The 12,911-nt window shown below is 42.9% G+C and overlaps 1 protein-coding gene across 2 annotated transcripts in view; it reads right to left on the reverse strand.

Annotated features, from left to right (window-relative positions):
* Positions 1 to 497: 497 nt before the first annotated feature.
* sh3bp2 (SH3 domain binding protein 2) overlaps positions 498 to 12,911 on the reverse strand; it is an 81,771-nt gene continuing 69,357 nt past the window's right edge. For both annotated transcript variants that reach the window (XM_033018369.1, XM_033018368.1), the window contains 4 exons: positions 5,617 to 5,672; positions 3,789 to 3,867; positions 3,629 to 3,688; positions 498 to 1,606 (listed from right to left, as the gene is read on the reverse strand). In XM_033018369.1, coding sequence (XP_032874260.1) covers positions 1,469 to 1,606; positions 3,629 to 3,688; positions 3,789 to 3,867; positions 5,617 to 5,672 — 333 coding nt within the window. In that variant the 3' untranslated portion in view covers positions 498 to 1,468. The remainder of the gene's footprint in view (positions 1,607 to 3,628; positions 3,689 to 3,788; positions 3,868 to 5,616; positions 5,673 to 12,911) is intronic.

Raw genomic sequence — 12,911 nt, forward strand, 5'->3', positions numbered from 1 at the left:
CAGGAATGTAGTAATGACTGTCTGACATGACCTCTTAAAACACATGAAAAATGAGCAAAGGAACAGCAATACTGAGGCTCAAAAGAACACAACACCATGAGAACTAGCGGGTAAGGTAGCATCTATGGAGGCAAAAGGTGTTTTGGATCAAGACCCTGCATCAGGGCTGAGTTGTGTGCGAGTACTAATGAGGCTGGAACAAACACAATGAAATGGTAAGGTCTTAGGGAGCGTTGGGGAATAGAAGAACTTTGATGGGCATGGCTGAAGATGAGAGCAACATGGGTACATGAAGTGGTTAAGATGTCATACCGGCCGGACAATGAATACAAGAACAGAGAGGTCATCCAACTTTATAAAATCCTGGTTGAAGGTCGGGCCTTCGATCCAACCGTGATGAGTTGGAATGAAGGGCCTGTTTCCATGCTGTGACACTAATGACACTAATTGTGAAGCAAACCACCAGTAACTATATAATGAAGTTTTCTCAGACTAACGCATGTCAAAAATAGTTTATTTCCATTAAAAAAAACATCTATTTACAATTTCTAAATAATTAACAATATGTATATTTCGATGTTATCCCTCCACGATATAATTCTCTTAAATTAATGTAATGTAGACAAAGTTCAATATTATTTGTTATTCTAAGGTGGATGTTTGACTCAATCTCTCTCACAGCTATCTTGGTTGTGTTGTCAGGGAGCGGAGAAGAAGGGGGAAGAAACAATAGGAGTTTGGTTTGACAGCTGTTTCCTCTTCAATGGTTCAACTGGTTCAATGGTTCAACGGTTATTATCACTTGTACGACGTGCAATCTCACGGTGAAATTATTTTCTTACAAATAGTCCAGTAGAATATTGACATACCTAAGCACATCCTCGATTAGCAATTGTATAGAAATGGCCGACTGATAACGCATGCAAGAGTCGCCATGTGTTAGCACCATTTTCCAAGTCTAGTCCACGCTCCAGTTCTTATGAGCGGTGCCCGATTCAGGCAAACTCCATGCTGATTCAAGCCTCCAGCTGTTACCTTCCTCAACTGACCAGCAGCTGACGTCCTCTCCTTGCCCGTCCACTTTTGTGCTCCGGGGCCGCCTCCCGCAGCTGACCTTGAAGACGTAGTAGGCCAGACCCTGGTCCCAGTTCCCTCTCCTACCAGCCTCACTCCTCTCCCATCACGTCCATCATCGTGGCTGGCACCTTCCTCCCTGTCTCTGGTCTTCGGTGGGCAAGCAGCGGTGGCTCGGCAGACTCCACTGCCAGGGTCTCTCCAAGCATGTCGATAATGAATTGAGATACATAGCTCTTCAGGAATGAGGGCGTACCACCAATCTGTTCTATCTCCCTTCTTGTAGATGTGCAAGAGTCTCCAAACTCCAGATGTGCAGCTTTTAAATTATCCTATTTCACTTTGTTTCAAGTCATAAAAACGAGTCGGTTGTGGAGAAAGCAAGCTGATGGTATCAGGGTGGGTTTCTGGGTCCGTAGGGTGCCTTAAGATACAGTTTTTCATGGATTGGCAGTGTGTGGTTGTAATAAAATTCAACCATGCTCGGGAGGCACATGAACTTTATCTCACTTTCTAAATAGAACTTGGACTCCTGCAAGGGAATCAAAAAATGTCATTAAAACCAAGTGTTTTCCCATCTCTACTGCAGTACAAACAAGGCAACATTAATTGAATGGACACACAAGGGATTACAGGTGCTGGAATCTTACATGGAATACATCATTCTGGAATAGCTCAGCAGGTCAGGCAGCATCTCTGGAGAAGATGGATTGCGACTCTTTCTCAGTCTCAAGTGAATAATGAGCAAGGACACAAAGTGCTGGTGTAACTCAGTGAGTTAGGCAGCATTCCTGAATAAATGGATAGGTGACGTTTCCGGTTGGGACTCTTCATCAGACTGAAGAAGGGTCCCGACCTGAAACGCCACGTACCCGAGTTCTCCAGAGATGCTGACTGACCTGTTGGTAGCATAGGAGTCTGAGGGATGATCTTACGAGATGAACAAGATAATGAGGGACATATATGAAGTGAATGCTCACAGCCTTTTCCCCCAAGGTAGAGGATTCTAAAACTAGAGGTCATCGGCTAAGGCGAGAGGTCAAGGGAAACTTTTTTCACTCGGAGAGTAGACCATGTCTGGAATAGATGGCACTTGCCAAGAATGCCAACCAGGTCAGCATGGACAAGGTGGGCCGAAGAGCCTGTTTCAATGCTGTGCAGCTCTTTGACCCACTGGCAATGTACCACAGCCTTCCCATTGGCAACGTCACATTGACAAAGAAGGTTATTCTAATCCTAACCATGACTTAACTACCACATTAGATCATTTGGTTTTATATTGCAGATGCTTCCTGATCTGCTGAGAATTTCCACATTTTCTTGTTTTTATTGTTAAAATCCATGCCCTCTACAACTCTTGTTTAGCTGACTATAATTACAGCTCCCGCATCTATACAAATTTTCCGAGTGTTTTTGTTGTCTGTCGTTTCCATGCATTCTGCACATCATTGTAGTACGTAACCAATAATCAGTAACCAAGTAATTAAAGCATGCATGACAATTGAAAAGAAAACACACAGAGTGCTTTTAATTTAATGATTTTGCAAACGCATCTACTAGCATCACTGATTAACTCTGCAGTAACATAGCACACCATTGTTCAATTGTCATTTTTTTTTTCCTAATCAAAATCGTCATCTTTCTCTAATTAGCCATCTATGTCCAGTGACTAAACGATTGGACAAAAGTTTTTTGGGGTTTCAAAGAATTGATGAACAAAGCGCGAGGAGGCGGATCATTACATAACATTATGAGGGGCATAGATATGGTAGACATGTCAGAATCTTTATCCCCGGGGTGGAAATGCCAAAGACTAGAGGGCACAGCTTTAAGGTGAGAGGGACAAAGTTTAAAGGTGATGTGCGGGGCAAGTTTTTATTTAGACAGAGGGTGGCGCTTGCCTAGTATATCCGATCAGGGTGGTTGTGGAGGCAGATACGATAGTGGAGTTTAAGAGGCTTTCAGATAGGCACATAGACATGCAGGGAATGGAGGGATATGGATCACATGCAGGCAGAAGAGATTAGTTTATCTTGGCATCATTTTTGGCACAGATATTGTACTGTAGTGTTCTATGTTGTTCTATGTTGTAGGTAGTAGTGCTGCTACCTCACAGCTCCAGGGACTTCCTGTGCTGCCTATATGAAGTTTGCACGTTGTCCATGTGACTGCGGGTTCCCCGCGGCTGACCTAGTTATCTGTCACAACCCAAAACATGCAGGTTGATCAGTTAACTGACCGCTATAATTTGTCCCGAGTTTCAATCGTTCCTTGACTGCCACATGTTCAGAGATACAGCAAAAATAATTGCTCTGCATGCTATCCATCAAATCGTACTATACATTATCATCATGGATCCTCTCCTGAGAAAGCACGCAGAGAGTCGCCAAGTGTGGGTGGGTGGTAGAATCTGGGGAGGTTGATAGGAGGGTGTAAGGAACAACATAGGATGAGTGTAAAAAGACAGCCAGTACTGAAAAGGTAGGCTGAAGGGCTTGTTTCCTTGCCGTAGGACTATTAATATAATACAAAACTTTGAAAAAAATTTACTGACCTTTTCAAATATTCTGTAGTTCCTCACTTTCTTCTCTGAATCATCCCATACAACTAGAACCTTTCACAAAAGAGGGAACAAATTGATTTACATCTGTCTATGATGAGCTATCAGAAAAGCAGCAAATTGTAAAACCTTTCACCAGTTTTTATACTCATACCTGCCCAGACTTTGAAGAATTCCTAATGCAGTACAATCCATTCGCTGGTTTGTTGCCGGGACTTGAAGATATGAACAACCTTTGTGAGTAGACAAGAAGGATTTTAATATAATTACTTTATTAACCGGTGCGCTTTGATAAAAGTTCAATCTCATTCATTAGCCCATTACTCAATTCTGGAGAAGTGAGATGTTTAGGGTGGAAATGTCAAAAACTAGGCGGCATAGCTTTAGGATCAGAGGTGGAAAGTTCAAAGAAGACGTGCGGGGCAAGTTTTTTTTTTAACACAGAGAGTGGTTGGTGGTACGTGCTGCTACGGATGGTGGTGGAGGCAGATACCATAATGTAATTTAAGAAACTTTTAGATAGGTACACGGATATGGAGGGAATGGAGGGAATGGAGCACATGTCGGCACTTGAGATTATTTAACTTGGCATCATGTTCGGCATTAACACTGTAGGCCGGAGCCCGTTCCAGTGCTATACTGTTCTATGTTCTATCCTGTTAAATCTCTGCATGGTCTTCTATGTTTCAAAGGGAACAATTGTGTCCTAAACAATCTTTTTATATGAGTGTAAGAAGCCACGATACCTCAAAAAAGCTCCTCGTGTCCTCTTTAGTTTTACAGAAGTATAATTTTGTTGGTGACCCTAAAGCTGGGGATCACTGTTCAAATGTAAGAGGTCGCTAGGTTAAGGCAGAGATGAGAAGATGTTTTCTTTCAAGGTCCCCGGTGTCTTTTGAACTCTTATCCTCAAAGGGAGGGCGGGTGAAAGAAGAATGAATACTGTTAAAACAGAGGAAGGTAGGTCCCTGAAGGGGATGAAAGGTTACTGGTGTAGATGAGGTATCAGAGTTGAGGCTATTGTCTGATCATGGTTTAATTAATTGGCTGAGTGAACTTGAGAGGTTAAGTGGCCTATTCCTGCACTTAATTTTTATGTTTGTTAAATGGTTGCTTGAACCATACATTGTACTTTAATTATGTCTCAGCTTGTTATCGACTCAGAGTTGTACAGCAGAGAAACATCCATGCTGACCTTATTGTCCATCTATACTAATATCATTTGCCCGGATTAGTGTAGAAACAAGGAACTGCAGGTGCTGGTTAGTACACAAAAGGACATAAAGTGCTGGAGTAACTCGACAGGTCAGGCAACATCTCAGCAGAACATGGATATATTCTCCAGAGATGCTGCCTGACCTGCTGAGTTATTCCAGCACTTTGTGTCCTTTTCCCCACATTAGTACCTGATCCTTCTATGATTTGCCTATTCATGTGCCTGTCTAAATGTTTATTAAACGTTGTGATTGTATCTGATTCCATCACCTCCTCTGGCAGCGTGTTCCAGAACCAATTGCTCTCTGTGTCAAAAACATTGCACTCAAATCCCCTTTAAAACTCCTTTGTTCGAAGTGACACAATGTTCTTCGGTTTGCACTCTAATTGTTTGGTTACCTAACAGGAAAGGTTTAAAGGGACATGGGCCAAATGCGAGCAAATGGGACTTGCTTAGATGGGGCATCTTGTTTGGCTTGAACGAGTTGGGCCGAAGGATCAGTTTCCATGCTGATTGACCTTATGACTAATTGTATTATTGTTTATTGCATATCTATTTGTTGTGTTGTTGCATTAATGTGCCTGTAAAACTGCAGCAAGTAACAATTCCATTGTTGCAGTTGGGGCATGTAACAATTAAATATTTGCGACTTGACTCTTTACAATCGTCAGCTTTGAGAATCGGCATGCATTTGATGGTCTGAATGGCTTCCTATGTAATAATGAAATATATGATATCCATATTTATTAGTGTGGTGAGTAAGTACCTCTCAACATCATTCGATTCTGTTGTATTCAGAAACACAGAGTCTGGTAGCTGTACCTGCAATGAAACAACACAATAAAAAAATGATGTAATTTAACTAAGAGAGACAATAGAACACATGAAAATACAGAAGGACAGTTTGAAAAATGGCAAAAGAACCAGAGAGATTATTTTTTTAATGGAAAGTAAGTTGTATCAAAAAAAATACACACAAAGTGCTGGAGTAACTCAGTGGGTCAGGCAGCATCTCTGAAGGACATGGATAGGCGACGTTTCAGGTTGTGACACTTCTCTAGATTAGAGAGGTCTGAAGAAGGTCCCAACCTGAAGCGTCACCTACACATGTCCACCAGAGATGCCGCCTGACCTACTGAGTTACTCCAGCATTTTGGATTCTACGCAGATTCAAGCATCTGCAGTTCCTTGTGTTACATTCTCCAAACTTTCTTTGTCTTCTTCTCGTTTATTATATTGTTTACAGTGTACTATGTTTACATATTCTGTTGTGCTACTGCAAGTAAGAATTTCATTGTTCTATCTGGGACATATGACAATAAAACACTCTTGACTCTTGAATCTAATTGAGACAATAGTTCCACAAGAGTCAGGTCCATGGAGTGTTTTTCATGACGTCACACAATGACAAGGTCTGTTCAGATCAGTATCTTATCTAACTAACGTTGGGGCTTTGCAAACACAGAATAATGAAGATGCTGAAAACATGACATAAAGCAGAGAATGCTTGGAACGCATCATCTGAAGCAGAGGTAACGTTCCAGCTTGACGACTGTAGATGCTACCTGACCTGCTGAGCATTTCCACCGCCTTGTGTTTCTATCTTTTTCAGGATGTCAAACACAATGCTATTAATTTAGCTGCACAGTCAGGAGGAACATCTTGTGATTAGACTGGGGTTTTGAATATCCTCCGTACTCTGCAGGAAGTTACAAGGATGATAATGAGGCGCCAGTAATAGATAATAAATCAGACAGATACATGACATCTGTTGTTCAATAACAACAGGTCCTGACCTCCCATCTACCTCAATGGGAACCTTCGAATTATCTTTAATAGGACTTTATCTTGTACTAAACCTTACACCCTTTATCCTGTATCTGTACACTGTGGACGGCTTGATTGTAATCACATATGGTCTTTCCGCTGACAGGATAGCACGCAACAAAAATGTTTTCACTGTGCCTTGGTACACATGACAATAATAAACTAAACTAATACAGGAAAATGTGCTATTGTATGTTGCCAGGAAGAATGCAGATAGGCACCAGGCACTAATTGGTACTAGTTTAAAGTGGGTGCAGTAACAGAGAGACATTGCTGCACCTGAGAGTAGCAGAATGCCCAGAAGTAAAAAGAAAGACTTCATTGTACATAATGATGATCATTACTACAGGGCGGCACGGTGGCACAGCGGTAGAGTCGCTGCCTTACAGCGCCGGTTCAATCCCGACTACGGGTGCTGTCTGTACGGAGTTTGTACGTTCTCCCCGTGACCACATGGGTTTTCTCCGAGATCTTGGGTTTCCTCCCACACTCCAAAGACGTACAGGTTTGTAGGTTAATTGGCTTGGCATAAATGTAGTGTAGTGTTACTGTGCAGGGATCACTGGTTGGTGCGGACTCGATGGTCCGAAGGGCCGGTTTCCGCGCTGTACCTCTAAACTAAATCTCAGAATGCCGAAACTTTTTTATAGCCAAAGGATATACAATATATGGGAACACATAGAAAATAGGTGCAGGAGGAGGCCATTTGGCCCTTCGAGCCTGCACCGCCATTCATTGTGATCATGGCTGATCATCCACAGTCAGTAACCCGTGCCTGCCTTCTCCCCATATCCCTTGATTCCGCTAGCCCCTAAAGCTCTATCTAACTCTTCAAACATGATGAGAGACAAGATGCAAAAGTAAGGTTAGAAATCTCACTTGTGGCCCAGAGCCTTAAAACCCTCCTTATGTGTGGGGGTGTTTCAAGAATTGCAAAAGTTGCACCGACGTTCAAAAATAAAGGAGCACAATAACCATTGTGCAAGAAGCGAACAAATCCGTGTCTCGTTGGTGATCGCCATCTTTTCGTCAATAATTCAGTACAATTTAACTGGCTGTTCTGAAATGATCACCTAACAAATTGAAAGTCACAAAAGAAATGTTGTGGCAAATCCTGTTCGACGGGATTGAGATCAATGATGAAGTAACGAAGAGGCAACACTTGCACGGTTGATGCATGCAAGGAATTTTACAAGGCATCTGTTGAAGCATCACACAATATACTTGTGGACACAATTAAATCCCATGGGTTTATATAACAACATTTAAAACACATTTGGACAGCAAGTCGCTGCCTCAAAAAGGCTGCCGGCATCATCAAGGGCCCACACCATCCTGGCCACACACTCATCTCTCCACTGCCATCAGGTAGAAGGTACAGGAGCCTGAAATCTGGTACATCCAGGTTCATGAACAGCTTCTTCCCCACAGCCATCAGGCTATTAAACTCGCCATCAAACAAACTCTGAACTACAACAGCCTATTGCACTTTATCTGTTTATTTATGAGTATATAAAAATATGGTCTTTGCTATATATACACACTGAACTGTTCTGTATTTATGCTTACTATATTCTGTTGTGCAGCAAGCAAGAATTTCATTGTCCTATCTGGCACACATGACAATAAACTCTCTTGACTTAACTTGACTTGAGGGACATGGGTCAAGCGAGGGCAGTTTGCTCAGCATGGACAAGCTGGGCTGAAGGACCTGTTTCCATGCTGTATGACACTATGACTTTATAAAGGAAGAGTGTCAATATAAAAGGTGCTAATCAAGGTGACTGTTGTATTGCATCCCTGAAGATATATTCTCCAGGATTTAGTATTTGGCTCAGTATATTATACATTACTAACCTAAGCTTTGCCATACATTGCACAATTTCAAAGTTTAGGGCCAAAGGGAAGGAATGAATGCAGGGAGTGACAAGAGATGATAATGAGAGGCCAGAAAGAGAGAAGATCAGACAGATACATGGCACCTGTTGTTTGACACAGCAACGTGTGCTGGAAAGAATGGGAATAGGAATCAGACACTAAATTGTAAGTTTAAAGTGGGTGCAGTAACAGAGAGTCATAGCTCTACACCTGGGTGGGGGGGGGATGCGCTGCCAGGGGTGGTGGTGGAGGCAGATACAATAGTGACGTTTAAGAGGCTTTTCGATAGGAACATGGATACGCAGGGAATGGAGGGAGATCATGTATCATACATCATGTACAGGCAGATGAGATCAGTTTGGCTTGGCATCGTGTTCGATAAAACCACAGTGAGTTGAAGGGTCCATTCCTGTGCTGTACTGTTCTATATTCCACCTCTGAGAGTAGCAGGTGCCGAGAAGGCCATTAAGCATGAGAAATCGAATAACAGAAAATCCTGAATGCTACAAATTGAAAATAATATTATTGATGGGATGTCATGAACCTGTAACATTGTCTCTCCTCTCACTGCAGGAAGCTGCCTGTCCCACTTAGGCAATTTTTTTCGGCGACTGCCAGCAACAGTCACAGTCGTAGAGGATCGCTGAAAAACCGGCAACTGGACCCCCCCCCTACGACAATGTCTACGACAACCTATCACCTAGTCGACGTCAAGCTATGACAACTGGCGACCCAATTCTTCGTGACTTAGGACGTCCACCTACGACCACACCTACGACGACACATACGACAACCTACAACAACCGAAGTCAACCAGCGACAAGCTACGACACTGTTTGTGACAACTGAAGACAACTGATGACAATTCAGTCGCCGGTTGACATAGGTTGATGTAGGGAGTCACAATGGAATTCACCGAAGTCAGCACCCGGCGACAACCTACGTCACCTGAAGATGACCAGCGTCATCCTAGCGACAACCTACGACAGTACCTACGACAGGAGAAGACAGGCTACGTCAAGCCCACAGTCGCTGAAAGGTTTTGAACATTTCAAAATCCAGCGGCGACAAGAAAAAAGTTACGACTCTTTAGGCGACTTGAGCAGACAACTCACGACCATACAGGCGTCACCCCGCGACCATGTGGCGACAGCATAGTCGCCTGTAGTTGCCGAAAAAAATTGCCTAAGTGGGACAGGCCCTTTACTGTGTACTTCCAGCATATTACTAGAGACGAAAGGTGGGAGGCAGAATAATTGAGGGCAACACACGTAAAAACAAGGACTCAAGTTGCTGGTTTACAAAAAAAAAGTGCTGGAGTAATTCAGTGGGTCAGGCAGCATAGTTGGAGAACATGGATAGCTCTCTTCAGTTTGAAGAAGGGTCCTCAACTGAAACATCACCTATCCATGTTCTCCAGCGATGCTGCCTGACCCGCTGACTTTACTCCAGCACTTTGTGTTTGGTTTTTTTAAACAAGTAAAAGTTTATTTTATGGACATAATTTTTGTAATACATAAAATATCTATATTGTTGTGAATTGATGGCAGATGTGGATTTGTTTTCAATGGGGACATGAAGAGACAAAAAGAGAGAAAGGGCAGAAACTAAGATTAATTGGAGGGCTCTTTTAATCAACTGGTACGGAAATCATGAGCTAAATCATGCCCCTGAGCTGCTGGATTCAAAGTAAATATAGAATTTTTGGAAGTATGGTCGAGCTGCTGCCTCGCGATGCCTGAGACCCGGGTTCAATTTGACCTCAGGTGTTATCTGTATGGAGTTTGAATAGTCTCACTGTGACCGAGTGGGTACTCCGATTTCCTCCCACGTCTCAAGGACGTGCAGGTTTGTACTTTAATTGGCCTCTGTAAATTCACCCCTAATGTGCCGGGAGTGGATACACAAACGGGACAACGTAGAACTAGTGAACGGGTGATCCATGGGTGGCGTGGAGTCGTGCGATCTTGAGGGCTTGTTTCATGCTGTATCTTTAAACTAAATTAAACTTAGCAAGTCAGGCAAGCATCTGCAGAGGGAGAAGCAGAGTGAATATTAACAAAGAGTGTTCAACCTGAGACATAACTTTCTCTCCACAGATGCTGCCTGAACCACTGAGTCTTTCCAATATTTTCTGCCTTAATTGCAGATTAACAGCATCCGCCTTTTTTATTTTCATTTACAATGAAAATATAGCCATGAGATTTCAAATCACGCTGTAGCTTTGTGGTTGTGCTCGGTTTTGTAATAATTATAGTTATTGGTTTCCTGCTAACCGACAAATGTTGTTTCTTCTAACATTATTCAACCAGAACAGATGTTGGCTGTCTCCATGCCTGAGCTTGTAGGTTCTTCCTTCTTGTAATTGCTCAACAAATCCACCAGAGGACAGCATTTGTTGGAATCATCCAGAGCAAACTTCACACAATCACCAACTCCATGTACTGTGTACTTAATCCTCTTTCTCGATCACACGTTTACTGCTCCTAGTACTTTTATAGGCCATTATGACTTCCTTTACTTTTTCTTCAAGCAATAATATTTTCCTACCAAACGAGTTGCAGAGGACATCACCAATTTTTGAGGACATATGTACATAAGTGATAGGAGAAGAATTAGGCCATTCAGCCCACCAAGTCTATTCCAGGTGCAGGAGTAGGCCATTTGGCCCTTCGAGCCAGCACCGCCATTTAATGTGATCATGGCTGATCTTCCCCAATCAGTTCCTGCCTTCTCCCCATATCCCCTGACTTTGCTATCTTTAAGAGCCCTATCTTTAAGAGCCCTAGCTCCCTCTTGAAAGTATTCAGAGAACCGGCCTCCACCGCCATCTGAGGCAGAGATTTCCACAAACTCACAATTCTCTGTGAGAAAAAGTGTTTTCGCATCTCCGTTCCAAATGGCTTACTCATTATTCTGAAACTGTGGCCCCTGGTTCTGGACTCCCCCAACATCAGGAACATGTTTCCTGCCTCTAGTGTGTCCAAACCCTTAATAATCTTATATGTTTCAGTAAGATCCCTTCTCATCCTTCTAAACTCCAGAGTATACAATAGCCCTCAATACCAAGAATGTCCTTCCTCAAATTAGGGGACCAAAACTGCACACAATATTCCAGGTGTGGTCTCTCTAGGGCCCAATACAACTGCAGAAGAACCTCTTTGCTTCTATACTCAACTCCTCTTGTTATAATTTTAAAATAAATAAATAAATAAAGGTCAACATGCCATTCGCTTTCTGCACTCCCTGCTGTACCTGCATGCTTACTTTCATTGACAGATGAACAAGGACCCCCAGATCCCACTGTACTTCCCCTTTTCCCAACTTGACACCATTTAGATAGTAATCTGCCTTCCTGTTTTTGCTACCAAAGTGGATAAACTCACATTTATCCACATAAAACTGCATCTGCCATGCATCTGCCCGCTCACCCAACCTGTCCAAGTCACCCTGCATTCTCATAGCATCCTCCTCACAGTTCATACTGCCACCCAGCTTTGTGTCATCTGCAAATTTGCGAAAGTTACTGTGAATCCCTTCATCTAAATCATTGATGTATATTGTAAATAGCTGCGGTCCCAGCACCAGGCCTTGCGGTACCCCACTAGTCACTTCCTGCCATTCTGAAAGGGACCCGTTAATCCCTCGTCTTTGTTTCCTGTCTGCCAACCAATTTTCTATCCATGTCAGCACTCTACCCCCAATACCATGCGCCCTAATTTTGCCCACTAATCTCCTATGTGGGACCTTATCAAATGCTTTCTGAAAGTCCAGGTACACTACATCCACTGGCTCTCCCTTGTCCATTTTCCTAGTTACTTCCTCAAAAAATTCCAGAAGATTAGTCAAGCATGATTTCCCCTTTGTAAATCCATGCTGACTCGGACCGATCCTGTTACTGCTATCCAAATGTGACGCTATTTCATCTTTTATAATTGACTCCAGCATCTTCCCCACCACCGATGTCAGGCTAACTGATCTATAATTCCCTGTTTTCTCTCTCCCGCCTTTCTTAAAAAGTGGGATAACAATAGTTCCCTTCCAATACACAGGAACTGATCCTGAGTCTATAGAACATTGGAAAATTATCACCAATGCATCCACGATTTCTAGAGCCACTTCCTTAAGTACCTGGGATGCAGACCATCAGGCCCTGGGGATTTATCAGCCTTCAGTCCCATCAGTCTATCCAACACCATTCCCTGCCTAATGTGGATTTCATTCAGCTCCACCGTCACCCCAGATCCTCTGGCCACGAGTATATCAGGGAAATTGTTTGTGTCCTCCTTAGTGAAGACAGATCCAAAGTACCTGTTCAACTCATCTGCCATATCCTTGTTCCCCATAATAAATTCA

This window comes from Amblyraja radiata, chromosome 3 (genome assembly GCF_010909765.2).
Source record: "Amblyraja radiata isolate CabotCenter1 chromosome 3, sAmbRad1.1.pri, whole genome shotgun sequence".
Classification (NCBI taxonomy): domain Eukaryota; kingdom Metazoa; phylum Chordata; class Chondrichthyes; order Rajiformes; family Rajidae; genus Amblyraja; species Amblyraja radiata.